The sequence below is a fragment of the Lacerta agilis genome, chromosome Z (assembly GCF_009819535.1).
Source record: "Lacerta agilis isolate rLacAgi1 chromosome Z, rLacAgi1.pri, whole genome shotgun sequence".
NCBI classification, from domain to species: domain Eukaryota; kingdom Metazoa; phylum Chordata; class Lepidosauria; order Squamata; family Lacertidae; genus Lacerta; species Lacerta agilis.
In genome coordinates, this window is record NC_046331.1 from 3138324 (window position 1) to 3165217 (window position 26894).

General features: G+C 42.8%; 2 protein-coding genes across 3 annotated transcripts in view; one reads left to right on the forward strand and one right to left on the reverse strand.

The window, feature by feature from the left end:
* Positions 1-1135: 1135 nt before the first annotated feature.
* On the reverse strand, positions 1136-5752 carry NAIF1 (nuclear apoptosis inducing factor 1). Of its 2 annotated transcripts, none has more exons than XM_033138030.1 (3): positions 5580-5752; positions 2688-3331; positions 1136-1797 (listed from the first exon to the last, which is right to left on the reverse strand). In XM_033138030.1, exons 2-3 carry the CDS (start codon positions 3193-3195, stop codon positions 1385-1387), a joined length of 921 nt encoding a protein of 306 aa, XP_032993921.1. In that variant the 5' UTR covers positions 3196-3331; positions 5580-5752; the 3' UTR covers positions 1136-1384. The 2 variants fall into 2 exon arrangements, with proteins under 2 accessions (XP_032993921.1, XP_032993922.1); XM_033138031.1 differs by having other exon boundaries at positions 2688-3341.
* Positions 5753-6554: 802 nt separating this feature from the next.
* Positions 6555-26894, forward strand: part of SLC25A25 (solute carrier family 25 member 25) — a 38484-nt gene continuing 18144 nt past the window's right edge. The window contains exon 1 of the mRNA XM_033137385.1: positions 6555-6881. Coding sequence (XP_032993276.1) covers positions 6570-6881 — 312 coding nt within the window. The 5' untranslated portion in view covers positions 6555-6569. The remainder of the gene's footprint in view (positions 6882-26894) is intronic.

The following is a 26894-nucleotide window of genomic DNA, read 5'->3' on the forward strand; positions in this document are numbered from 1 at the left end:
TGCATGAAGGGGTTAATGCAATGGATTAAGCCGTCCTGTCATGTTTAGCCCATGTTGCTTACCCTTATGTTGGGGGATGGAAATGGGCAACCAAACCTTTTGTTATACTCAGCCTGCATGTGAATTCTGTGTGTAACGAGGATTGAGCTAGTTCCTCCAGCTCAGCAACATGGCTTTAACCAGCCTCTTTTGTTTCAGACAAGAATGGAGTCTGCAACTGGCATTTTTCCTACACCAGTTGTTAAGGAACTTGTACCATCTTGTAACCAAGCAACATTTTATTGTCTGTGCAAGTTTTTCTTACTGGTATGGAAAAGCTCATGAATCTTATCTTTAAAGTTTTGTATGCAAAATGTTTATATAACTTACCAAATATGTGGTCTATCTGTGTCCTGGGGAGTAGGATTCATGGGAAAGTTCACATTTTAAAGATTTAACATTACCACACTTTTCTTTGCTGCATGTTTTTTTTTGGCCATGTTATATCTCTGCTGGGGCTCTCACTAGAGTACTTGTCCTAAACTTGAGTCTTGGTGTCCAGGATTTCCAACACTTATTGTTAGCCATGAATAAAATTTGGAGTGCTTTTCCTGTGAGAAAAAAGCTAAAACAGCCTTTTCTAATCTGGTGCCTCCCATATGTTTTTGAATAAAACTCCCATCAGCCTCAGGCAGCAATGGCTAGGGATGATAGCCGTAACCAAATGTTTGAAGCTTTTTATTTTAGAAAAAAAAGTATTGTAACACCAGTTAGACCAGAGGTCAGCAAACAATTTCAGCAGGGGGCCAGTCCACTGTCCCTCAGACCTTGTGGGGAGCTGGACTATATTTTGGGGAAAAAATAATAATGAACGAATTCCTATGTCCCACAAATAACCCAGAGATGCATTTAAAATAAAAGCACATATTCTACTCATGTAAAAACACGCTGATTCCCAGACTGTCTGCGGGCCACATTTAGAAGGCGATTGGGCCGCATCTGGCCCCCAGGCCTTAGTTTGGGGACCGCCAAGTTAGACCAATCAGGCAAGGCAGTAAGAGTTACAGATTGTCGACACAGAACGCTCTTTCAGACAAAGGTGCTAGCCCACCTCTGACTGCCCTGCAATTATTTTTATTGTTAGTTACTATGTTATGTAGAAATAATCCAGAATAGGTTTTCAGCTAAAAAAGGCAGGCACTGAATCAGTTTGCAGACACTGGCAAATACAAATAAATACCCTGCTCATTCTCTTGATCAAGTCTGTGCCTGGAAGGCTTCATTTCATTGCATGATGCCATGTTGTCCATTTCTTTTCATCGAATGATGCCATTTTGTCTATTTTATTTCATTGAATGATGTCATCTTGTCCGTTTTGGGCTGCTCTGCTGGGGTCTGAGGCCACTTAAGGAGCAGGAGCATTGCTCTGTAGAAACCGACGGAAGTCCTTAATCATGGGGCGAAGGATCTGCACAAGAGCATTCAGAGCAGCCTGCATCCCTTCCATGGCCTGGGCTTGGCGCTCTTGTGCACATGCCTGTACTTCCTGAGAGCGGCGGATCATCTGCAGCAGGTCATTTTGCTGCTCGATGTTCTGGGCCATCTCTTTCATGTGGAGATTGGTCACTCGCTGCTCCTGCAGGAGCTTGGCTGAGTTCAGGGCAATGCGGCTCTTCAGTTCCTGAGGCTTCACAGAGACTTCTGCTGGTTGAGCCATCATCTCTAAGGGGGCCTCGGCAGTGACTGTGGTTGGAGCTTCTGTTGTGCAGTACTCCACAACACCATCCTCCAAACTATGGTATGTTGTCTCAGCTGGAACTAAGAAGAGGAAGGAATTTTTTTTAAAGCTACAATATTTATACGTTTATATGATATTTTAATCTATTTTCCATATAGAAAGTTACATTTGTTACTCAACAATTATATTCCAATTCAACTAAACTAGTGACTTCCCACTCAACAACATGAATGTTTATAACCCAAATTACATATAATTGCGTTTTAAGGTTCCATCATCCAATTTCATCCCTCTCCAATATGTTTCTTAATATATTCTGCTTTTCTTTACATTTCAAACTCCACTGTGGTCTTCACATAGCAGTTTACATAGTAAAAACTGGAACAATTAAAGCATCCTTAAAAAAATCTGTAGTTTTCACAAAGATTTTATCTTCACTCTTTTGGAGGGATTGGTACAGAGAAGAACAAGGTAAGAAGGAAAGAAAATGCAAAATAACCAGTGACAATAGCACAAAAACAAAATGGTTTTGACAAGGCACTGTTTGTGATAACACAGCCTGGCAATGGTAAGATAGATGTGGTGTGAGAAAAATCTATAATCTTGACTCAAACCACAAATGAGAAGATTGAGGGTTATAATCCAAAATTACAGTAGTTCTACTTACAGTTGCAATCAAAATTATTCAGCCCCCATTGCAAAGCAGGCTTATCAAAATTTACAGACTCAGCTGTTTGCATTGAGAAAATAAAATGAAAGCAATTGAATTAGCTCAACCCAATGGATGCTTCAAGTGGAGGCTTATTATCCATTACAGTATTTTCATTATTAACCATCAAATTTCTATACCTCCCTTCATTTGAGGATCACAGGTTAGCTTACAATGTAAGAAATCAAATAACTTTATTTCACTGAATGTTTAAGTTAAGCATTGTGCATAACATGGGGAAGGAAGAAACAACACACTCACTCTGAGTAAGGGTGACTGTTGTGGCTGCAGCAGTAATAGGTATCTCTGATCCATCTGAAGTGATGTCTCCAGCAGGCAGGCTAATAATGGTGGCTTCTCCCAGCAAGTTACAGATGCGCTGCTGCATGGGAGTTAGAATAACTGGAGCAGCTGTGACTCCTACTGGATCTTCAGCGTCTTGGCCCTCAACACCTCCATCCTGGCCATCGCCACCTCCTTCCATTGCAGCCCGGACCTGTGCCACCTTGCGTCGCACCTCCGTCTTGAGATCAGACCATTTTTTCTTGACTTCGGTCAGCTCCCGGCGGCAGGTGGCAACAGCATTAACACGCCGTAAGATGTTGTGCCAAGCAGCAGCCTTAGCAGCCAGTGGTACGCCAGCATTGAAGTGGTTTATCAGCAGGTGCTTGCTCCGCTCAAGCTCCTCCACAATTATCTCCACTTCTCGCTCTGAGAAGTTCATTTTCCGCTTTTTAGCCGGCGGCGCCGGGGGGGATGCCATTGCCATGGTCTGTTCAAGTCCCAGAACAAACTGGGTGCTGTGGGCCTTGGTGAAGTCCAGAGACAAAACAGGATGGCAGAATGTCTGGGAAGGAAAGGCAGCTGCCAAGGACACAGATCTGGCTGCAGTAAACAACTAAACTCTAGAGAAAGCTGAGAAGCAAGGTTATTCCTTGTGACCAAAGTGGTTAGTATAATAAAAACCTCTATAACCAGTTTACATGAAAACAATAAAAAATATTCAATAAAATTTCCTAAAACCTTGATGTAATGAGATCAAAACAAAACACAACTCTTTCATACTAATAAAACTTCTCTCTCTCACACACACACACACACAAAACCAGTCAAACGTACCAAGGAAGCTGAGGTAATCCTGTAAATTACTGAGAAGCACTTAAAGGTCACTGATCATCTCTCCTTCACAAATTTCCTGAGGCGTCCTTTTGCATTGTTATCAAATACAGTCCAGCAGAGGACACCCAGCAGGACTAAAGTTTGGCTTTTTCTGTTCCAGGAGGCAGCATTATCTTCAAGAGATACACTTATAAATTATCAGTATGTTCAAAGCCATAAATTGCAAAGACTGGGCAGGAAGATGTTACTACATCTTGGCCAATAGCAAGCAGTTAATTATTAGATTTATATGGCAACTTTTTGAAGATCAGTTTCAAAAGGGTTTTTCTGGGGAGAGGGGCTGCTGGTCTAAAATACAGAAAGCAAATGGGAACAGTATGCATTATTGGTTTTGTAGAGCCAAGTGTCCTGTATGCATGATGATGGGGTACTGGATTTACTATAAAAAATGGCAGGAGAGGCAGATCTAAGGGATATGTGTGACTGTGTTATTAAGGCTGTGATTTTATGCACACATATATGGGAAGTCCCACCTGAGTAAGTAAGATTGGGATGGTGCAGTCCTGAAATTAAGGCTGCAGTTCTATACTCACCCAGCAGTAAGCTCCACTGAAATAAATAGGGCTTACCTCTGAGTAGACATGAATAGTATTGTACCATTTAAAAAATCAGTAATTTCTAGGGCCAATAGTGCTAATCAAGATAATTACAAAAAAGCAGTTTCCTACCACAAGACAATATTTTGGAATAGAAAAAGCACCTATGTTAGGAAAGGAGTGAAAACTGAAATTTCATTACACCGGAAAGTGTAATTTCAGCAAATTTTCTGAGTGGGCAGGGAATAAAGAAAAACTGAAATATAATGCATGCACGTAACTCACAACTTGCAAGTATTTAACTTACGCATATTCAGCTGCACACACTTGGCAATTTTCTCTCCCCCCCCCCCCCCCCGCTGTACACCCTTGGTAGTTATTATTACTTTTTAAGAGGGTGGGAGTCCAATAAAAGGACATTTGGCAATCCTACCTGCCATTGAACCCAATGTGTTTTGACTATACACGTGCTACCCCTCTGGATCGTAACCTTCAGTGTAAGCAGAGACCTGCCTGTACAGTATTTGTTTAATTTATGGGAGCAGAAGAGGAAGGGGGGAAACAAAGTAACAGTTTCTAAGGAAGGAAGGAATAATCAAATCTAGGGGCTGTATCCAACTACGCTTTGCCTGTGTCCATTGATTTCAATGGAGGGATAACCCATACTGGACACCCAAGAGTATACTGGGCAGGAGGAACGAAAACATATACTGTTTTAAAATGCCAGTGTGATTTCTTGAGGGGAGAAGAAAAAGAAGTAGTTTTAAATTTAAGAGGGAGAAGAAAAAAGGATGAATATGGGGGTGGGGGAGAGAAAAAGGAAGGGTACATTAAACATGATTTCGCTAGGAAGTTTGTGGTTTTCGAGGAGAGGAGGGAGGAAGAATGATATGAAACGTCCAACCTTCAAGATATGTGCAGGCGGGTGTGAACCGCCCTGCGATCTTCGGGTGAAGGGTTTAATAAATAATTTAACAAATAAATAATAATTAAATATTTCTAATGGAGAATGAGGGGGACGACCCCTGATGGATGGCAATATGTCAGGGATGCTTTAGTTGAGATTCCTGTACCGCAGCGGGTTGGACTAGATGACCCCTGGGATACCCTCCCAACTCTACGATGCTATGATTCCGTGGAAGGGAGTTTGCTGAGGTAAACCCAGCACAGGGTAAAGGAGAAGATGGGCGTGAGGGGAAGGCTGAGGGAGGCGGCGGAGGCGGCAAAGGGCGCCAGAGGGCGCTGAGGGGAACCCAGGAAAGGCCCAACGCCCAGGAGGGTGGGGACCCTGGATAACTGCCCCGCCAGCCTCAAGCGAGGCTGGAGCCCTAAGTGCCCTCAGGGGGAGCCCCTTCCTCGCTCCCCATTTATATTTCCCAAAAATATTAAATATTTTTTTAAAAAACAAAACAAAAATAATAATACGCAAATTGCGTACCCCAACTACCGGTCGGATCCCACACCAAAGAGGGCCTCTAGTCTGCGGCAGTGGCGTAATGGCTTCCAGAATCACCGTCTCTTGTCTCTCCACTTTCATTGGACTGTGCTCCTGCCTTTCACGACCCGGTGTCCACCCCCACCCGCAACGCTTCGCTGCTATTGGCTCGCTTTGGGTTTGCGCCAAAGACCGCTATCGCTCGTCTAGCTGCTTGCCCCGCCTTATTAGACGTAGCAAGCACTTACTGGTTGCGCATTGGGTAACAGTTATGTCCGTCATATGCCAATTGCACCGTCTCCACACCGCTCCGCCATAGTCTTGCCTATCACATTTGAAGTTCCGCCTCCTGCCTAGTTTTGCCTCGACGCATACGTCCGTATGCAATTACATTGGCCAATAGGCAATCCCCCTCCTTACCCAAATCTCCTTTTCCAATCGCTGCACGCCATCTTGCCAATCCTTCATTTTCATTGGCTGAGAGGCTTTCGTGCCGCCCCGCCCTTCTTGTTAATGCTCATCAGAAAGCGCACGAAATGGTATATGTAGTACTGTACCGGTACATGTGCCTGTCAAGAAAGCCAGCGAAACACAGGGTTGGGTGGATGAAAAGAGGCGGGTCGAGGGGGGGCTGGAAAGACGACCGAATCACGTGCCGCCCGGCGCCCTGTCCTTTTGCGCCCCCGCCTCCTTTACCTTCGTAGGACCTTCCATGCCCCCTTTTGATTGGTTAATAGAGGACGTCGGGAGCCTCTCCCCCCCCTTTTTTTTGCTGGCGGTTCGGGTGACGAAACACTTCTCTGGCCGGAGTCTGGCCAACCAGGCGACTCGGTTCCGTTACGTCGACCCAATCAGCCAATCAGCGAGCGGCGCGCGCAGGCAGGGTGGGTAAAGCGAAAGAGGCCGGCTCCGTTAAAGCTGGCGCGGCGCCATTTGTCGGCGAGCCGCGTCAAGGGTGGAGCTGCGCGTGCGTGGCGGCTGAGACAAGCGGGCATGCCGGCTGGCGCGCGGCGCTCCCTGGCATCCCCCGTGGTGAACGGCGTCCTCTGCCAGTGCGGCGGCGGCGACACGGCGACCCCTTCGAGCGCGGCGGCTGCGGCGGCGGCGGGGCCCACCACGGCCGCCATTGAGGGAAGCGGCGGCTCGTGCCGTCCTGCTTCTCTTGCTTCGCCGCTGGAGCAGGAGCGGCGCCTGCGGAGCCTCTTCCTGCAGCTGGACGTGAACCGCGACGGCGCTCTTTGCGTCCACGACTTGGCTATCGGCCTGCAGCGCCTCGGGCTTCACCGCTCCGAGAGGGATGTGTGGGTAAGTCCTTCCGGAATTCGTCGGCGAGACCTGCTTCTTTCACCCGTCGTTCGCTCCTCTTTTCTTCTTCCCTCACCGCCCCTTGTCCTCTTTTTATGATGCAGCTTCTTTCGATGCTAAATCAATTAGGGGGGAAAGGCTAATTTATTTCAAACCTTAATTTAAAGATAACACATGCGTCATTTTATTTGCATTCAGCCTTTCTATAGTTTGAACCATGCTTATGATATGAAAAAATTAAACAATTACAGACATTTTGTCACAAACAAGAAATAAAACACACTTTAAAAATGCAATATTCCAACAACGCGTAGTGGTAGGAAGCCTTTGGCAGTGCTGTGTAGAAGCATTAGTAAGCATGTCCTTGTTTTCACTTCTGAAATGGGGTGAGGTGCTATGGCTTTTTAGTTTTAGTTTTGTTTTTACTGGGGTGACTGAACCCTGGGTGACCAATACAATTATGCTATTATATTATGACCATTGGTCATAACATTTCCATAGCCAATTGGTTCCCTACAACATTTCATAGAAGATTGTTCACTTGTAGTGAGCAAATACTGTTTCAAGTTGCTGAAGGTTCTTCTTTGCCTATTGAACCCAAAATACATTTGCCCTCCTATAGCCTGTCCTGAGCTAGCTTCCAAAGCAGGCACATTAATAAACTTACTACAGCATGTGTGCATTGTGAAACTTAACAGTTATGCTTACTCCCATCACAGAACAGAAGTTGTGCTCTGGCATTTTACGCCATATGCATGCATTTGCTATACATTCTTGTCTCATTCAGATTTCTAGGATCCTGGGAGAATCATTACCTGTGTGCACGATTGGACTTTTCTTTTCTCCTAAGCCACCTCAGTTTACTCTCCAACTTCAATGACAACTTTGCAGTACATCCCTATGAACAGGGCAATGCTAGAAACTGACATAGGAATGCTAGGAGCCATGTGGCTCTAGGGACCTGGGTTGTGGGTGCCAAAACAAAATGTCTAGGCGCCCTTCTTTTTGTTCTCCTTAGCTTCCTGTATTTAGTGTGTAACTTAAAAATGGCATGTTCTCATATGCAAAGTAAGGGGGCGGGCAGTGGAAATCTGGTTCCTTGGCTAAATTGTTAGTTTGTACACCAGCTAGTCTTGACCACTGCAACATGCTTTTTCCTGGCAATTCTTTGTCACATCTCCCCAGAATTCTGCTACCACCTAAATAATATCTCATTATTAAGTCCATGTGCCTCCTCTTCAACACCTACTTGTTCTGCATCCTACACATTCAATATAAATATATGTAAATCTTTGCATTTAGTCCCATTCCCATTCTCACTTCCCAACTGACACAGAGCCCAAGTACGTGTATTTGCATTTGTGCATAATTCACTATTGCTTATTTTTGAAGTATAAATTGTAAGCACCTCAGGGCAGGGGCCTGTATATTTGCTTTAGTTAGTTACTCTGTAAAGTGCCATGTACACCAATAAAAATAATAGTACATCTCATTGGATGGCTGCAAGCTTTTCATGATTATCAGCCATATGTATGTTTGGGCTAATACTAAAATGGAAGCAGTCTGTTCCTCTTTCTGAACAACACACATCTGGATTTAGCAACGATGACTTCCAGGTGAGGATGTTTCTCAGGCAGACTTGATACAGCAAGTTACATCTGTCACCATTTATAGCAGGTGTGAGAAACCTGCATCCCTCCAGATGCTGCCGGAGCTGATGGGAGCTGTAGTACAGCAAGCGTGGCCAGTGGTCTGGGGTAATGGGAGCTGTGGTTCTGCAACACCTGAAAGTTTCTCCACTGGGGGGTAATTGCATGTGTAACTTTCTTCCTACGCCATCATTTTTAGTTCCAGAAACCATTCTTTATGGGAGTATAGACTACCAGAGCATCAGAAAAATTGATGCTGACTAGCTCCTTGGGAGCCTATCCATGGAAATCTTGTTCACTTTTAGATCCATTGTTTTCTGGAGACGCAAGAGGGCAGTTCATATTTTTAAAGACAGGCATTCCAATCTCATGAGCCTTGTGGAATAATAAGTGTCTGCATTGCTACTTAGAGCAATTTCAGCCATTCCAAGACAATGAAACATTCTGTGCTTTACAGAAGATGGCATGGTTGGGAAAGCTGCACTTTGGAGTCATGGGGAAGGAACATGGTGCTGTTCTGGAGGAGTTGCCAATAGGGATACCTGCAAGGGACATTGGGTGCTGAGATAATCAGTGTTAGAAACTGAAATATAAAAGCTAGGAGCCAAATGGCTCCTGCAACCTCGGCAAAAACAGAATGGCTAGTTGCCATTCCCTTCCCACCCCATGTAGCAGCACTTTCTTTTTTTAATTTTTTTATTTGAAATGCATGAACTATCACACAATTCACATCAGTGACAAATTGTGAATATCACATTTTAAATAGAAGTTCTTAACTGGACACCACAAACATAAATGAGTCTCATTATTTAATGTGTGATATTTTCATTTATTTTAATCTCTGTTGGAAGCCGCCCAGAGTGGCCGGGAAAACCCAGGCAGATGGGCGGGGTACAAATAATAAATTATTATTATTATGTGTGTATGTTTGTGTGCATGTAACAATTTCTACATAGAAATAGATTCTACTGAAGTCAAAAGGGCTTACATTCAGGCAAATGCGAAAGGAGAGTCCCATTTTTTTTATTTTTTGCGGGACTGCCTAAGCAGCTGGACCTTCAAACTCATGTTATAATTACAGTATATGAAAGGTTCTGGGTACCTGGGATGCCACATTTACTGTGGCAAATTATTGTTATTATTATTATTATTAAATTTTGTATATTGCGCTATGAAAAGGCAGCCAAATAAAAACAAGTGAAAATGAATCAATCAAGTGAAAATGAAAAGGTAGCGAAATAGAAACACTCCAAAAACCTTCACAAAACCAGGTATGGTAGCTAATGGACAGGGAGCCCAAGGAAAGAAAGATGGTAAGGTAGGAGAGGGGGAATTGAGGCATGAAAGGGTGAAAATGTGAAATTAAACCTCAGGAGGTATTTCACAGGGCTTAAGATGAATATAATGTTACGGAATCCAAATTGTAATACAATAAAATGCAATATATAAGAAACAAAAGAAGCAATTTGGGCACAATTTAGGGGGAAAAGGTTGTTTTCAGCCCTGATCTGAATCTGCTTGTTACTCAGAAGTAAATCACAACCAAGTTCAATGGGGCTTTCTTCCCTTCCCCACCTTTTAAACCCATGTATGATGTGCTTTTAATTTGAAATATACTAGCCAGTTATGATGGTTTAAGCAGTGCATGTTAAAGTGTAAACTACCTCAGACTCTCACAGTGATGGCTTAAAATCAAAACAATACACTGTGTAAATACAGTCAATGGGACTCTAATATTAGGAGATTCATCACAATAAAACAAGTAGATGTCAGATTTATAAAGTGGGCTTACATATGCTAAGTCTTAAAATACTATAATATTTCTCCTAAACAATGGGGGTTGGGGTAAGGAATGGGGTTCCCAACCTGTCCAAACAAACTCTTCCTTGATTCTCTCACCCCCTCCTCTCCCAAAGCAAAGCTCATTTTACTTAAAAGTACACCCATACACACCTCTTCTCTTCTGAAACAAGATGGGAAGGAATCCACCCCTCTTCTGTCTAGGAACCGAAAGTGAAGTTCCTCCTTAACAGTGGAGCAAACACAGAGAGGCAGAGGAAGAGTTGGGTGTGGGTGGGCTGAACTGGAAATCTGGACTTGGTTGCTAGGTGGTGCTCTGGAGTCACAAAAAAAAGACTGGTGATGGGTTAATTTCGAACTGAATAAGATAGCAACAGCATTCCTGAAAAATTCTTGGATGATATGGCCACCCAGTTTTAGTTAAGAACACAAGGGCAAGGAGCTATTATGATGGCACAAACCAGTCAAGAAGAAGAAGAAGAGTTTGGATTTGATATCCCGCTTTATCACTACCCGAAGGAGTCTCAAAGCGGCTAACATTCTCCTTTCCCTTCCTCCCCCACAACAAACACTCTGTGAGGTGAGTGGGGCTGAGAGACTTCAGAGAAGTGTGACTAGCCCAAGGTCACCCAGTAGCTGCATGTGGAGGAGCGGAGACGCGAACCCGGTTCACCAGATTACGAGTCCACCGCTCTTAACCACTACACCACACTGGCTCTGTGTGGAAGAAGCAACAGAGATATGAGGCTTCAAGAGCTTTTTGTGGTGGGGGTGGGAGGGAGAAGAGGACTGCTTTAGGGAGCAGGGAGTACTTACTCGATTGAAGCCACTGAGTAAAAGTGTCATAGGAGCATAGAGCCATTATGATTAAATGGAATTGGTTCTCGAGCACTACTGGATGGAAAGGTTTTTTTTGGTGGGGGGGGGGTTATCCTATTTTGCTTAGAATATGCTTATTTTTAAATGGTTGGACATTTTCCTGCCCCACATCATTCAGGAAGGATAAATAAATGAAAAATTGTTTGATTGATATGAGAGGTCAGTGTTAGATTAAAAGGAAACATATTCCAACATAGTTAGCTTGCTTGTTTTTTAATTACTTTGACTGAGACCTATCCCTTTTCAACTCAACAATAAATCTGAAATTGCATGTTGGAATAGCTAGATATAGGAAGGGGTTAATTTCCTTCATGAACATAAATTGCCCCATGGGTGAGGTAATCTATGCAAGGTACAATGAGCCTGTTGCTGTGGTAATGGCTGAGCCAGATGACCATGTGATTAATGTATGTCAGCTAGCTTTGTGTGTTGTGTCTTGGTTATTTGGTGCAACGGTAATACATTGTATATCTCTGAAAAGCCTGCTACAAGCTGGAACTTATTATTCTGTGTATAACTTTGTCCAGAGCTGTTCGCTGAGCCTATTTCTTCTACAACAGCAAAATATGTGGGCGTTACTCTTAACTGATACTGCGAGCAAGATCCTCACTTCCGCTGTGTGCATCTCGTATTAGATTCCCAACATTGCATTCTAAAAGTTTGCATTTGCTGTTGAATGTACTGATGGGTATATAATTTTGGGGAACTTGTAAAAAAAATAAATGCCTTAAACATTTGAAAGCTTTATTTCTCAAAAATGATGCTTCAGCTGAGTCACAATATGGATAATATTTAGATTGGCTAGAATATTTACAGGTAGATTTGTAACTTTTGTTTCAAATACAGTGGACCTTTGGGTAAGGTAACCTTCGGGTTGCAAACGCGGCAAACCTGGAAGTGGGTTTGCCACATGCGCAGAAGTGCTCCTCGCGCATGCGTAGAAGCGCTTTGTGGCATCGCGCGCATGTTCGGAACAGGCGCCTCCGGTTACAAAGATTTGAGGATATGGCTGGGCCTCTGGAATGGATCCCATTTGTAACCGGAAGTACCACTGTACTGCTTTTAAGTTTTCTTTCACAATGATCTAACAGTGATGCACGTGATGTGGGAGAGGTCCAAAGGTAGCCTCAATATATGGAAATACTTGCATTTCTGCTATCTATAAGCATGATGTGTGCCATGAACATTGTGACTGCCCACTAAATCTGTACTAGTAAAAGTTCTTCTCACTTTCACCCTTTTATCGGTATGTCCTTCTTTCATCTGTCCTTGTTCAGAAACCTCATCTCTCCTTTCATCTCTTTTCTCACAGACTGTGGCAACTCCTCTCTCACTTGTCTTCTCATGTATCGACTGTCTAGATTCCTGCTTGTGACCTCTACTACTTGACATCTTCACATGTCCCAAGAGCCGCACATTTGCACCACAAGCTACAGTGTCAGGTGTTCGTTTGGAGTTCCTGTTCAAAACTTTGCAAACTGTGTTCAGAACTTGTCTTCAGTTGACTACAAGTTATCTCTTATAAGCTATCACTCTCGGACAGATTAACTGCATATATTCAGGCTTCATTCTTAAATTGATGGATAAATGTTTCTCTTCTCACTGGGTCTTTCTGTGACATTTGAGATGCCATATAAAAGACTACTGTGCTACATAAATGGTGTGAATTGGTTAGATGGGTGTGACCCTCATCCATGGAAAAAAATAATGAACTGCCTGGGATTATTATGAGAGCTGGATACCTTTCCAGCTGATATTTTTCACCTGGATCATATCAGTGTCCTCAGTTGTCCATATATTTTGTCTAGTTGTAGTAGGTAGGTGTTGTTTGTGATCACCAAGCCTGCCTCTTCCCCCAAATCCTTTGTCACCTGCACCTCCAGCAATAACCACATGCAACTTGTAAAATTGTAAGTGATGGTCTGGAAATTTGTACTGTGAGATAAACATCACTAAATTCTGTCTATGTTCTGTTACTTATCTCCGTGACTTTAATGGGAAATCTCACCTAAATGTGATACGGCTGTTTTAATAGTCTTGTATAATTTTGACACCACTGATTCAACCTGATATTGCATGTCAGGTTTAATTTCCTAACCAGTATGGAACATAGCTCTCATATATTGTCAACCAGTGTCTGCTCTCTACAGCTTCAGACTGCAGATAAAGGTTTGAGTAATGAAGGTAACAGTAAATAACTTGTTAGTGGTCCTCAATGTTATTTAATGGTGTTATTTATAGCAGGCATCACTTAAGCTGATGGAGAGAAATGTAAGTGAGGAAATATAAGTGACCTGAAGTTCCACTGCAACATGCAAATCACCTTCTTGTGAACTGAGACCGGAAGCTCTTGTGCAGAATCACATGACAGCTTATCTGCAGCCACCAGCAGATCCTCTCCTTAGCTCAGTGTTTCTATGGGACTTGACACCCGATGAGTCATTGCAGAGTCATCTAGGGAGACAGGTCTGCTTTGGCTGCTGTTTCTCATCTTGAATTATTTGAGAACAAACTGGAACTACCTAGTCAGCAGCCATTATTTATCCTTTGCTGCTTATTTTCTATGCTTCTAGCTTCTTCATGCTATATTTTGAAAGTATGTTAAGGTTTTTTCCCTGACTGTACATTTAAACATTAAAATATTTTTTACAAAAGAACTCCTGCCTAAATAATGTTACAGGAATTCTAATGTCTCAAATATAGAATAAATGTTGATAATTGCACAAGGTAAGCACACATACATAAGTATATAAACCACATGTCTAAAATAGTTGTTGTTTAGTCGTGTCCGACTCTTCGTGATCCCATGGACCAGAGCATGCCAGGCACTCCTGTCTTCCACTGCTTTCCACAGTTTGGTCAAAATAGTATAGGAGAGCAATCCAAAAGCCATCTTGGCTCTCCTGAAGACTCTAAATATTTCCCCTGCCTCCTTAATCTCCCTTGCCTGAGAACAGATAGCAATCGGGAAGTTCCTGAAGGGATTCCTCTCCTATATCTATGAACCTCCTTTCTATTAATTGTCATTGTTTGCCCATATGCTCTGCATTGAGGGATGTCTGACGAGCATCCTGATTGTCTTATCAGATGCTAATGTTTTGTGTAAACTGTGTCTGGAACTATGTAAAATTTGCTAAATCTTCAGGAATATCACACCTTGACCTGCCTGAACCACAGTAATCCCACCTTATGTGTGATATAATTTCTAACTGTTTGTAGAGGGGATGTCCTCCTTTTCCGCGCCAAAATGCAAATCTTTAAAAGACATTTTCTTCTTGGTTCTGGGCACCTCATGACTCCTTGCTAGGAGGGGAGGGAACTCTGTCGCAACAGAAAAATAAAGATCTGCCTTGCTTTCACTGCATCCTTCCTCCATCCATTCATCTGTCAGGAATGCTTTGATGGTGTTTCCTGCTTGGCAGGGGGGTTGGAATGGATGGCCCTTGTGGTCTCTTCCAACTCTAGGATTCTATGATCTGTGACTGATCATGGAATTAGGAGGATCAGTCCCTTGGGAAGTTGGGCAGGGCAGCAAAAGCCAACCACCCCTATTTTCCCTATATCAATATCAACAGTGCTCCAAGCAATTCTGAAAACATCATAGTAGCGTGGGCCTTGCCCAAGGGGTATAACCTCTGCCCTAGGCAGACAAGATGGCTAGAAGAAAGGCCTGTGATTTGGAAGGTTTTATGTAGTGATACAGTAAATGCTTATTCCTGAACTGTGTCAGTTGAAAAGGCTATGTAAGGCATTCAGTGAGTTTGTAGGCAGTGACTCGTTCAGGTTGGGGATACCCTGGCCCTCTAATAGCAAATCCTGTGTGTCTTTCATCAGACGTAGGTCTCACTGAGTTGAGAAGCTGGGTGGCACCCTCTCATGCTGGTCTCCCACCCATCCTTTATTTATCATGTCACTCCCTTGTATCATGTTGCTGTGGAAAGGGGAGCATGATGAAGTGACTCCCTTGTCTTGGCATGACCCTCTACATAGGAGAAGTGTGTAGTGGGAGAGCTGGACACAGGGTTGTGGTTAGATAATAGCTGTGTGCTCTCTTGTTCCTGTCAGGTGGGAACATGGTAACTGCACCTGGAGTAATTGATTTTGCAAGGAGGTTGATTAGATCAGTTTTTCCTCAAACTTGGGAAACTAGTCCTGCTATAATTGGACTACAACTCTCATCATCCCTAGCTAGCATGACCAGTGGTCAGGGACAATCAGAGTTATATTCCCACAGCAGCTGGGGACCCAAGATTGAGAAACATTGCTTTAGATAAAGGGTTGTTGAAATTGAAGTTTGGTATGCCTTCCTGAATCCTTTGGGAAGCTGTACTAGTGAAAATTGCTTGCTAACACCCTTGTTATATTATCCGTAGTACAAGTTGTTACTACTTAAACATTGCTGTTGCTAAGAGATACAACAATATAATGGGGCTTACTGTGTGGATGGTCTTAATGGTTTGGGAAACACTTGCTATTTCACCACGTGTCTGTACAGGAGTCAGGGGTTGTCTCCTTCTGAACTACCAGTGCTATCCTGTCCTTGAAAGGGAATGTATCTCCTCCCTAAAAATGCAATTTCCCCCTATGATGCGGAGGTGTATAATGTAACAAGCAGTCATTCAAGCTAACAATATTCTTAGGATATCTGTGGCCTAAATTGCTGGCTGGCTTTTGTTAGCTGCACCAAAGTAATATTCTGTAAACCACCCTGAGACCCCCGGGTGTTATTTTAAAATAAATTCAATAAACCGTCGTCGTCGTCATCTACACTTCTACACTTAACTTGAAATATTTGAGCAAAGTCCTCTGTTTAATTCTGTGCTTTGGCTATCTGATACAAATCTGAATATGACAAATCACTTCTTCCTTCGTAGACTTGTCTTCCATACAGTCCAGAGTACAGCTGTTTGACATCCACAGTGGGGGCTGTGTAGTCCCTACTGCTACTTAAATATATTTGGAGTTTTGCATTGCTCCATTTCAAAGGCTGAGTGCAAGTAAGTGTGATGGGATTTAATATGGAGCATCTTCCAAGCTTGAATGAGAAAACAAAATGAAGGGTTGTATCCGTTCAAGAGTAGGTGCATTAAAATGAATGAACATGACTAACATGCTTCTATTGATTTTGGTGAGATTGCTCTCGCCAAAGTTTGTTGAGTAAAACTTAATTAGATATCACTCTAATATTTTTTGTAAATACTGTATTTTTCGCTCCATAAGACACACTTTTTCCTCCTAAAAAGTAAGGGGAAATATCTGTGCATCTTATGGAGCGAATGGTGGTCCCTGGAGCCCAATTGCCCAGGGGCCAAAAGAGGATCATGCCTTTTATTTTACAAAGAGAAAAGGGGGTGTTGAAAGGACCCCGCTCAGCAGCTGATCAGCAAGAGATCGGGAGAGAGATAAGAGTCCAGGCTCCATTTCAGCCCCGCCCTCTTGCCCCGGCTTCCATTGTTGAATGTGCTGCAGAGGGAGGTTGTTTGTTTCCCCAGCGACATGTGACTGGCTGATTAGATTATCTGTCTGGAAACTGTAGAAAAGGCTGCAGAAATGTGTTGAACCCCATAAAAACGGGACTTTTCCTCTTTGCTTTTCCTCCCTTGCAAAAGGAGCTTTGCTTTTCCCCCTTTGCAAAAAAAGCTGCAAAACTTTTAGCTGATCCTCAAAAAAACAGGGCTTTTCCCTTTGCAAAAAAAGCTGCAAAACTTTTAGCTGATCCTCAAAAAAGGGCTTTTAGAGGAGCAAAACTAGAAAAAAAATTGTTTTTCTTGTTTCCTCCTCTAAAAATGAGGTGCGCCCTATGGAGCGAAAAATATGGCAAGTGAACTTCGCAAGAAAAATAAATAGAAAGCTATAGCACCCCTCTCAGCAGGATTGTACAGGTTTTTAATTTTTCATGCAAATAACTATACTTTCATGCAAATATTACCACTCCCATTTTTATCATTGCAACAATCCTGTGTACAGTAGTAGGTTAGGCTGAGAGGGACTTACCCAAAGTTACCTAGTAAGCTTGTGAGTCAGCTGGAATTTGATTTTTGTACTACCTGGTCCAAGCTCTAACCAGTACACCACACTAATTCTAGGTGTTCTGCAGCTATAGCTCTAAGAAAAAAGTAACTTCTCCACACATTATATGCATACTCTGCAAAAGTGCAGCAACTCTTAACCAGATCCTAAATGAAAAGCAATGTTAGCATTTCTAGACTCCAAGGAACAAAACTGTTAAAACAGAGCCAGCTCCAAACTTTCAACTTGAAATATGTCTGTGAAATGTGTGGCAAGCATAATGAGGGCGGCATTGCCCAATTTAGATGTCGAAAAAATGCAAAGAGGTCATGTTAGGCTTCTATAATTAGGCACAGAAACTCTCAATCACGACTCAGTCTGGTTTCTGCTTCCCTAGTGCCAAGCTGGACATAATAGGAGCAAGTCTGTGTTATGCTTTGTTTTAAACCTCACATATAAAATGGGGATATGATTTGTAGACCTAAAAAAGGCTTGTGGGTGAGGAGCCTAGAATGCTTTTCTCCTCGCCCTTAGCTCAGTTCCCTGCAGTCTTCATCCTGAGCACTGTTTTTCCTAGCCAGGCTCTGGTACTAGAAGTGAGCTTAACAGTAGAAAGATCATTTGGGGGATCAGATGGCAGAAAGTGAGCTATGGGCAGGAGAAGCATTGAGCATCTCCTTAAGGCACCTACGTCATTACTGCATAAATTTGTATTTACATTGAATATCTAGTTTGACCCTTATCCCCTCTACAAGTATTATCTAGCTTCTTGGGTTTTCTTTAATCGTTAGATATTGGGCATAAACTTTGGGTGTAATCTGTCACAGTTTATTAATTAAACAGGTGGCAAAGTTGATATAATACGACTTAAGGGAGTTTCTAGCTTTTTGTTACATGAGGTCACCTTAGTTCCTACAAAGGCCCCTAAAGAGCAGTGATTTAGCTGACGTAGAATGTAGGCATGGTTTGAAAAAGGACAAGGAATTCCTTAACTCTGTTTCCAAGATTCTTGTCTGGGTCATGGCTCAGATGCTGGAGCATCTTTTGATGTTCTGCCTTCCCCTGTTTATAATACTGCCCCCCCTAAATTGTTAGCCAGGTCAAGTAACCTCATCTTTGAGGTTATAGTCAGCACTCTGCAGAATTGCCTGCCTGTATGCAATAGACTGTCCAGTCACACGCTTCCCTGATTGGCTCAAGATTGCTGGTTTGAATAATGAACATGCTAGTGTTAGAAACAGTGATTGGCTGAGCGCTGCTGCAGTGAGGATGCAGGCTGGATGCTCAGGGCTTCTGTTCCTTTGATGTGTATTGGATGAGCTGGAAGCACAGGTTAAATTGCTACAGCTGCCTAGAGTGAAAGGATCTGTTACCCAAGCTTTCTAAGAGCAGTGCCTTTGCATTCTTTTGTTCACGCTTTCTGTAACGTCCAGCATCTTTGCTTCACGCTAGGAGACTTGTGCTTTTCTCTTTCATTGTCTGTTTGAGTAAACTGCTTGTGACGCCAGACACAACAGCAGGAAGAGGCTGCAACTCTTCTGGCGTTGTTGCTGTATTTGAAGCATTGCCGCGATGCGGTTCCCTTAAGAGGATACTTGGTAGTGCATTCACTTTTTTAAGAAACCACTGTGTCTGCAGTGACTTCTTTACCAGGTCTCTAGTTGAAGGATAAGTGATGTTGCAGACCCTCTGGCGGGTTTTTTCTTGCCTTTTTTCGAGGGCTGCATGTCAAGGCCCTGCTGAAGGAAAGGAGAATGAGGCAAAGGAATCTCCAGCTCCCCGCCCTGGGGACCAGGGACCAAAGATGCTCAACAAAGAGATCAATCCCTCTGAAAAGAGACCAACTATTCTATTGGTAGTTGGACCCGCAGAGCATTTCACACAGGTATGGTTGCTTTTATTCACCACCATCCTTCCCTGTGGGAATGACTTTCACTAGCCTGGACAGGTGTGTGTGTGAATGCGACTGTGGCTGTAAAAGATCGAGGATGTGGGATGCTAAGACTTGGTTGGAGGACAAGAGAAATAGTGAATAGTTTGTCTCTTGAAATGTTTGTTTATGGAAGTGGCTTGATGGTAAAGCTATTATTAGGGACAAAGGTTGCATTAGCGCTGAAAGATTACGTTACATAGAGGAATAATCCATATTATAGAGTGGCAGAAGTTCTTTTGATAGAAACTGGGGTGCTAAATTTGGTGCATAATTTATTTTACTGTGCTTGTTTGTATTTCTAAACTGCTTAATATTTAAAATCTCCAGGCAGTGTTCAAACACATTTATGTGTTGTGTTTTGTTTTGTTTTTTTACAAAATAACTGGGATTTGAAGCTTCTGGCTTTGTTGTATATTTGGGACACTCTTAACAATAATTGTAGAACAAATTACGAAGCTTTGAGAGGGCATGATACTGGCACTTCAGTTGAATCATGTTTGTAGACTTTCAAATGTTCATCTCTTTGTACTGTAGAATGTTATTTGGAGTGTGTGTGTATGTATATATATGATAATGTTAACCTTTTAATCTCTTGATATGGGAGCCTGCCTTTCAAGGGTGAGGAGTGCTGAACATCTTACACAAAAGCTGGAGGACCACAGATAACTTTCCTCTATAGTCAATGCAATTTTAAAATTGTCACTTGCAGGGGGATAGAACTGAAGCAATCTTTTTTTAAAAAAACCTTTAAAAATAAATGTGAAATGATCTAACCCCACAGCCAGTAATTTATTGCTTAGATTTGTTTGTTAGTTTACATGATAGCATAATTCATATATCAGCAGAGTTATTGTGTTGAAAACTCTGTTTTAGGATCCAGGAAGGGCAGAAATTGGCAGTGTTGCTGGTCTCTAAACTTGGATACTTCCTTGAAAAAAATGCAAATTGAAAAAAAATTATGTTCTTTACATGGAGACTTTATCATTCTGAAAGCTATTCCTGGCATCTTTTCCATTGAAACAATCTTTTCCTGTAGGGTAGAGCCTTCATTAATTTTTCAAGCAAACAAGCCACTGTTCCAGATTATTCTTTCTTGAACTATCATTAAGCACACAGACTAGATCTTTGGTATAGGGCTGGGGGAACATTTTTTGTTAGTGGCGCAAATGCTCTTGGTTACTATTGAACCCTCTTGAAGGTCATTCTTTGACAATGTCAGGCTTGGAAAGTCACATTTTTGGCTGGAAAACAAAGTGCCTGCTTCCATATGAAATTCTGGAGGCTTTAGAAAGCAGGAGGATACTGCAAGCAGAGCCTCTTTTACTGCAGCACTCAGATTTCAGAATGCCCTCCTTAGCCAGCTACATCAGCCTTCCTTGTAAAGTTTAAGGCACCAAGTAATAAAACCAGTTTGCACAAACTTTGGTATTTGCACTCTCTCCCACCCCAACCCACTGTACATGACTGTTAAATTTCTTGTATAGTTTTAGTGTAATAACTTTATTAGCCACATTGGGCATTAGATTTTATGAAAAGGCATAACATAAATAAAAAACATACACATAGTGTGTTAGAGAATATATGTGACAATTAACATGCTTTCTTCTGTTCCACTTTCTAGATAAAATGAGATGAATGCTGCTTGTGTAATGTTAGACTGGGAAAAAGTCCCGCCTGTTGCTCTTGTTCCCCTGGATACGTTAGATGTTCCTTAGCTATGTTGGCATCTCAGCTTGCAGTTAGAGAGGAACTGTGTGCTCTCTACAAGAAAACTTAACTAGGGAGCTGGGGGTTGAGAAATGAGTCAAGCAAAGTAGCCATCGGTTAAAGGCTTCAAAGATTCTGGGACTACTGTATGCAGTGGTACCTCTGGTTAAGTACTTAATTCGTTCCAGAGCTCCGTTCTTAACCTGAAACTGTTCTTAACCTGAAGCACTACTTTAGCTAATGGGGCCTCCTGCTGCCACGCGATTTTTGTTCTCATCCTGAAGCAAAGTTCTCAACCTGAAGCATTATTTCTGGGTTAGCGGAGTCTGTAACCTGAAGAGTATGTAACCTGAAGCATGTGTAACCCAAGGTACCACTGTACAGGTGAAACTCGAAAAATTAGAATATTGTGGAAAGGTTCATTTCTTTCAGTAATTCAACTTAAAAGGTGAAACTAATAGATGAGATAGACTCGTGACATGCAAAGCGAGATATGTCAAGCCTTTATTTGTTATAATTGTGATGATTATGGCGTACAGCTGATGAGAACCCCAAATTAACAATTTCAACTTTGGGGTTTTCATCAGCCGTACGCCATAATCATCACAATTATAACAAACAAAGGCTTGACATATCTCGCTTTGCATGTCATGAGTCTATCACATATATTAAACTCCATTGGCTAATGAAAACAATTGCTTACATAAATGGACTTTTCCACGATATTCTAATTTTTGGAGTTTCACCTGTATGCTTGGCTTCCATTACTCTTTCAGAGACAACATAAAAATACTATCCTCAAATAAGAAATACAGAAACATTTATTTGCTATAAAACTCTACATGGTTCACATCACCAAGTTTGTTTAACATTTTGGGACCTTGATACATGAAGGAGTACCTCTTCACACATCATATCTTCCCTTGCTTTGAAATCATTTCTTGAGACCTCCTCAATACGATGATAGCAGGTGCCAGGTGAAGATGCCTGGGTACCAGGATGGAGCCTGACATGTCCACCATCTGGAGGTGGTTGCCTGAGGACAGTGTTAGATACTCAGATACCGGTATATCAGTTAGGTGCCAAATGGCTCCTTGAACCACGGTTACATTGGATCTTGTTTATACACACTTAATATGTGGAATGTCTCTGGATCAAGTGACTTTTCTTCAGGTTCTCAGAGTAATTAAGCAAGCTCAAGGTCGTCATCTGAACTAGCCAGAGGTTTACCGGTAATTGATAATCAATCACAGTCAATGCATCATTTGAAAAACAAGACTTTAGAGCTGTCTTGTCCAAAAATGGCAACTAGACATTCCATGTAGTTGACTGTAACCTTGGTTTAAGGAGCCATTTGGCACTTAGCTTATATATCAGATTTTCTAACATTGCTTCTGAATGCCATTGCCAAATTAGGTAGGGGAAGGTGTTTATGAGTGAAAGGGGCTTTTCAGCTCTGGCCCCTTAGTTATTAGTACTGTCTTGTGATTTAGTATTTTAGCTGTGTGGTTTTTAAAATTTATTTGCTTCCTCTTATGCTGCAGTATTTTACTTCCCTGCTTTTAGTTTTGACTAAATTACAGTTGTGTTTTTGTAGCATTATAATTGGTGTTTTATATAATTGCGATTTTTAAGTTTGTCACTGTTACCTTGTGCACCATCCAAAGAACTGTTGTTATTAGTGGCTTGTAAGCAGAATGAAATAATAGATATCATACATTAGGAGTGGGGAAAACTGTGCATAAAATTAGAGTTGGAAGGGACCCCCAAGGGTCATCTAGCCCAAGCCCTGCAATGCAGGAATCTCAGTTGAAGCATCCATGGCAGATGGCCATCCAATCTCTGCTTAAAAACCTCCAAGGAAGGAGAGCCCACAACCTCCTGAAGGAGTTTGTTCCGCTGCCGAACAGCTCTTACTGTCAAAAATATCCTAGGCAGTATTACCTTGATTCCTCCTCTGTTTTTTATAGCCCTGTCCATGTGTTACTTGCAGGTAGGAATTGACCGCACTCCCACCAGTGTCCGATAACAGCTTTTGTGCTTGCTCAGTCAGTGACATTTCCCTTGCTGTCCTGTGTTGGGAGATTTTAGTCACAAACCTTGTGATAGGAAATCTCCACTTGGTCGCAAGGGGGCGATCCTGAGTCGCAAGAAGCTACTATAAAGGTAAAGGTAAAGGGACCCCTGACCATCAGGTCCAGTCGTGTCCGACTCTGGGGTTGCGGCGCTCATCTCGCTCTATAGGCCAAGGGAGCCGGCGTTTGTCCAGACAGCTTCCGGGTCATGTGGCCAGCATGACAAAGCCGCTTCTGGCGAACCAGAGCAGCGCACGGAAACGCCGTTTACCTTCCCGCTGGAGCGGTCCCTATTTATCTACTTGCACTTTGACGTGCTTTCGAACTGCTAGGTGGGCAGGAGCTGGGACCGAGCAACGGGAGCTCACCCCGTGGCAGGGATTCGAACCGCCGACCTTCTGATCAGCAAGCCCTAGACTCTGTGGTTTAACCCACAGCGCCACCTGGGTCCCCGCTCAAGAAGCTACTAGTGAATGGCTAATTTCGAACACTGAACCCAGGGGGTCCGTGGCATCATTCACATAACAAAAACCACCATACAGGTATCAAACTTTTCCATGGCTTGACTTTGAAAAACAGGAGGTCCACAGAACTTATGGGTACCACTGTTTTAGAGCATGTTTTCCCAACCTGAGGTCCTCCACGCTGGCTGGGGATGATGGTAGTAGTAGTTGTAGTAAAAATACATACAGAGGGCATTTGGTTGGGGAAGGATTATTTGATGACCTAAGTACAAATAAACATTATGTAGTTAAATAAGGCCAGTTTCAAAGTCCAGCAAGAGATGGCTTTGCTTATCCTTGCTGTTGGGCAAGTTTTGTGACAAAGATCACCTGTGGAATAGACTGTTCTTTCCTACAGGTGAAATTTTGATGAGCACATGATACATTGGCACAAAACCATCATGTCTAAATCCCCACCAGTGTGCTGGCAGTTAAGAAAGGTCAGTTTTGGAGCTGAGTTTGTGCTACTGTTTTTTGACTGAGGTGTCAAATAAATAATGTATTTCTTTTGTACTGTTTGTTCCTACAGTCCCTAATGTGGCAACTGGTAACAGCAAATTGTCTTCCTGGATTATTAATTGTAAAGTTTTTCAGAAGCAAAAATATGAAAAGCAAGAACACATTGTGACCTCTTCATCAATGTGGCTATCAGTAGGTCAGGTCAGTTGTTAATGAATGGCCCACTGCTTAGTAGCACGGTAGGAAAAAAAAAAGCTTCCCAAATGTTTGTAAACAAGTTGAATGAGGGCCAGTAAGCTGAATCTTGACAAGACAGAGGTTGGGGGGCAGCTGTTTCCAGATCCAGGAATTTGATAGACAACCTGTTCTGAATGGCTTTGCATTTTCCTTGAAAGAATATAGTGGGGGGGGGGTGTCTGCTTGACCCAGCATGGACTCTAGACAAGAGGCACAAGTGGCTTCAGCCAACATGATTAAAGGGGTTGGATCAGTTACCTTGTAGAAACATGGGAAGCTGTCATATACTGTCAGACCATTGGTTGGTCTACGTCAGTATTGTCTGCACAGACTGGCAGCAGCTCTCCAACGTTTTGGACAGATGACATTCACAGCTTTATCTGGAGATTTCAGAGATTTAACCTGGGGCCCATCTGCATGCAAAGCAGATGCTCTACCACTGAGTTAGAGCCCAACATATGAAGCTGACTTATTCTGAGCCCAGACCATTGGTTTATGTTTCTCAGTACTGTGTGCACTTACAGGCAGCTGCTCTTCAGGATTTCTGACAGGGTTCTTTCCCAGCCCTACCCAGAGAAGCCAAGGATTGATCTTGGGACCTTCTGCGTACCAAGCAGGTTCTCTCTACCACTGGGCTTTAACCTATGGAGAAAGGTTACAACATTTGGAGCTTTTTAGTTTAGAAAGATGAGTAAGGACAACGAGAGAAGTGTATAGAATTCTGCATGCACACGGTTCAAAATTAGCCAGGTGCATTTTGCAACTGGTGTGGGTCCAATTGCAGCCACATAGGATGCCAGGTAGGCAACTGACATCTCCATCTGGCTTGCCAGGTAGGCAACTGAAATGTCCATCTGGCTGCGCCCTCCAGCTTTCATAAGTGGGTAAGCAGAAGAGCTTATTTATTGGATTTATACCCCATCTTTTTCTCCAAAGAGTACATGATTCACCCCAGTCCTAAGTTAATCCCTAAAACAACCCTGCGAGGTAGGTTAAGAGGCTATAATTGGCCCATGGTCACCCAGTGAGCTTCATGACGGAGTGAAGGCTGAACCCTGATCTCCTAGGTCAGGCATAGGGAACCTTCGGCTCTCCAGATGTTTTGGCCTACAACTCCCATGATCCCTAGCTAACAGGACCAGTGGTCAGGGATGATGGGAATTGTAGTCCGAAACATCTGGAGAGCCGAAGGTTGCCTATGCCTGTCCTAGGTCCTAGTCTGACACTCTTAACTACTACACCACGCTGGCTTCCTAGAGTACTTCTGCTCTGGGGCAGCTACATAAGTTATGTAGGTATGTAAATACGGGGAAAGCAAAATGTCATACTGAATCCTTATGTTACCTCACTACAAAGTTTCTGACTGTGAGCCTGATAATCACACAAAAGATGCACGTGAAATGGCCACCCAAACATTTTCTGGGGTCTGTTTTGTGAGCAGAATCCTAAATTGACATCTTTACTCAACAGACACACACTGTAAGATTTCAGTCTCTGTGGCACAGCAAGTAGGAATGGCCAGTGCCCTCTGAATGTTGCGGTGCTCAGCCAGTCCTGCCCAACATGACCAGTGGAGGTTGTGACCTAGTTGGGGAGTTTTAACCCGCCACTCTATAGTTTGATCTGTCACGTTATTGCTACAGCCCATTAGTACTACAGGAGTAGTGAAACTCCCTTACGACTTTCTCCACGTTCCAACTATGGTTACCAAGTAGAGGCAGATTACTTTGTAAAATAAAAATAAAAAATGTACGAAACTGTCATAAGCAACTTGCACGTGCTTCAGTTTGAACTTAAAAGTGACGTCTCTGGTCCCTGAGGGGCTGGGCTCATAGCCAAGCTTCAGATTTCTAGCTATGTCAACTAAAATATTTGTCTTGAGTTTAACTCTCTTCACTTAGAGTTGGCAGACATAACACCAGAAAGTGGCAGCACTTTTAGCTCACTTGGGTGAGAGCACTCGGACGCTGGTTGGCAGAAATGAGGTGAAGTTCGGGTTGCTTCCCCCCCCCCCCCCGCTCTTGCGCAGCCTGCTGCTGATCTCTAAGAGGATCTGGATTTTTGAGACAAGATCCTGTTTGCTATGGAGAATAGACGTCAGAGGTGGAGGGGGGCGGAAGAGAGAGAGAAGGTTAATCCATGTTAGGTAACAGACATGAAAGGGCACAACTGGTGGAGTGATAAAAGGGCTCTGAACAGACAAATTGTTTGGAAATGCTTTTCCTATTTTTCATGTATAATTGAACTGCTTACTAGCTGAACATACAAGTTGTGAAGACATAATTAAACTTTATTTTGTCAGGATTTATTACAGTGTAGTTCCCCCACAATGTAATGGTCCACCTTTCCGGTATAATTTGCGTTCGTGAGATAATTCTGCCAGACTCATGGCAACTTTTGTTTAATTCTGCCTTTGTTCAGTTTAGTAGTACAGTTTTGTTACAGTCCTACTTCCTGCTTTCAGCCTTAAAAATGGGTTTAAGCAGAGGTTTGATGTCCATCTGTAATGAACGCTTTAGTTGAGATTCCTTCATTGCAAGGGGGGTGGACTAGATGACCCTGAGGACCCCTTCTAACTAAACTTTATGTAACAACAAAAGTAGGATCCATTTTCCCCAAAGAAAAAGTCTTGGTTAGTAGTATGTTTGGAGAGCGATAAGCCATGTACCTGACTTTGGACATAGTGCTAAGCCAAATCATGGCTTGGTTCTCGGCTGTGTGGTTGGGTGGGGGAGCAAAACAGGCACAGTTTCAGTCCTGTG

Coding starts and splice junctions, on each gene's coding strand:
- NAIF1 (XM_033138030.1), bottom strand. CDS start 3,195: ATGGCAATGGCATCCCCCCCGGCGCCGCCGGCTAAAAAGCGGAAAATG. Junction 1,798..2,687: donor AACAGTCACCCTTACTCAGA/GTGAGTGTGTTG, acceptor TCCTCTTCTTAG/TTCCAGCTGAGACAACATAC.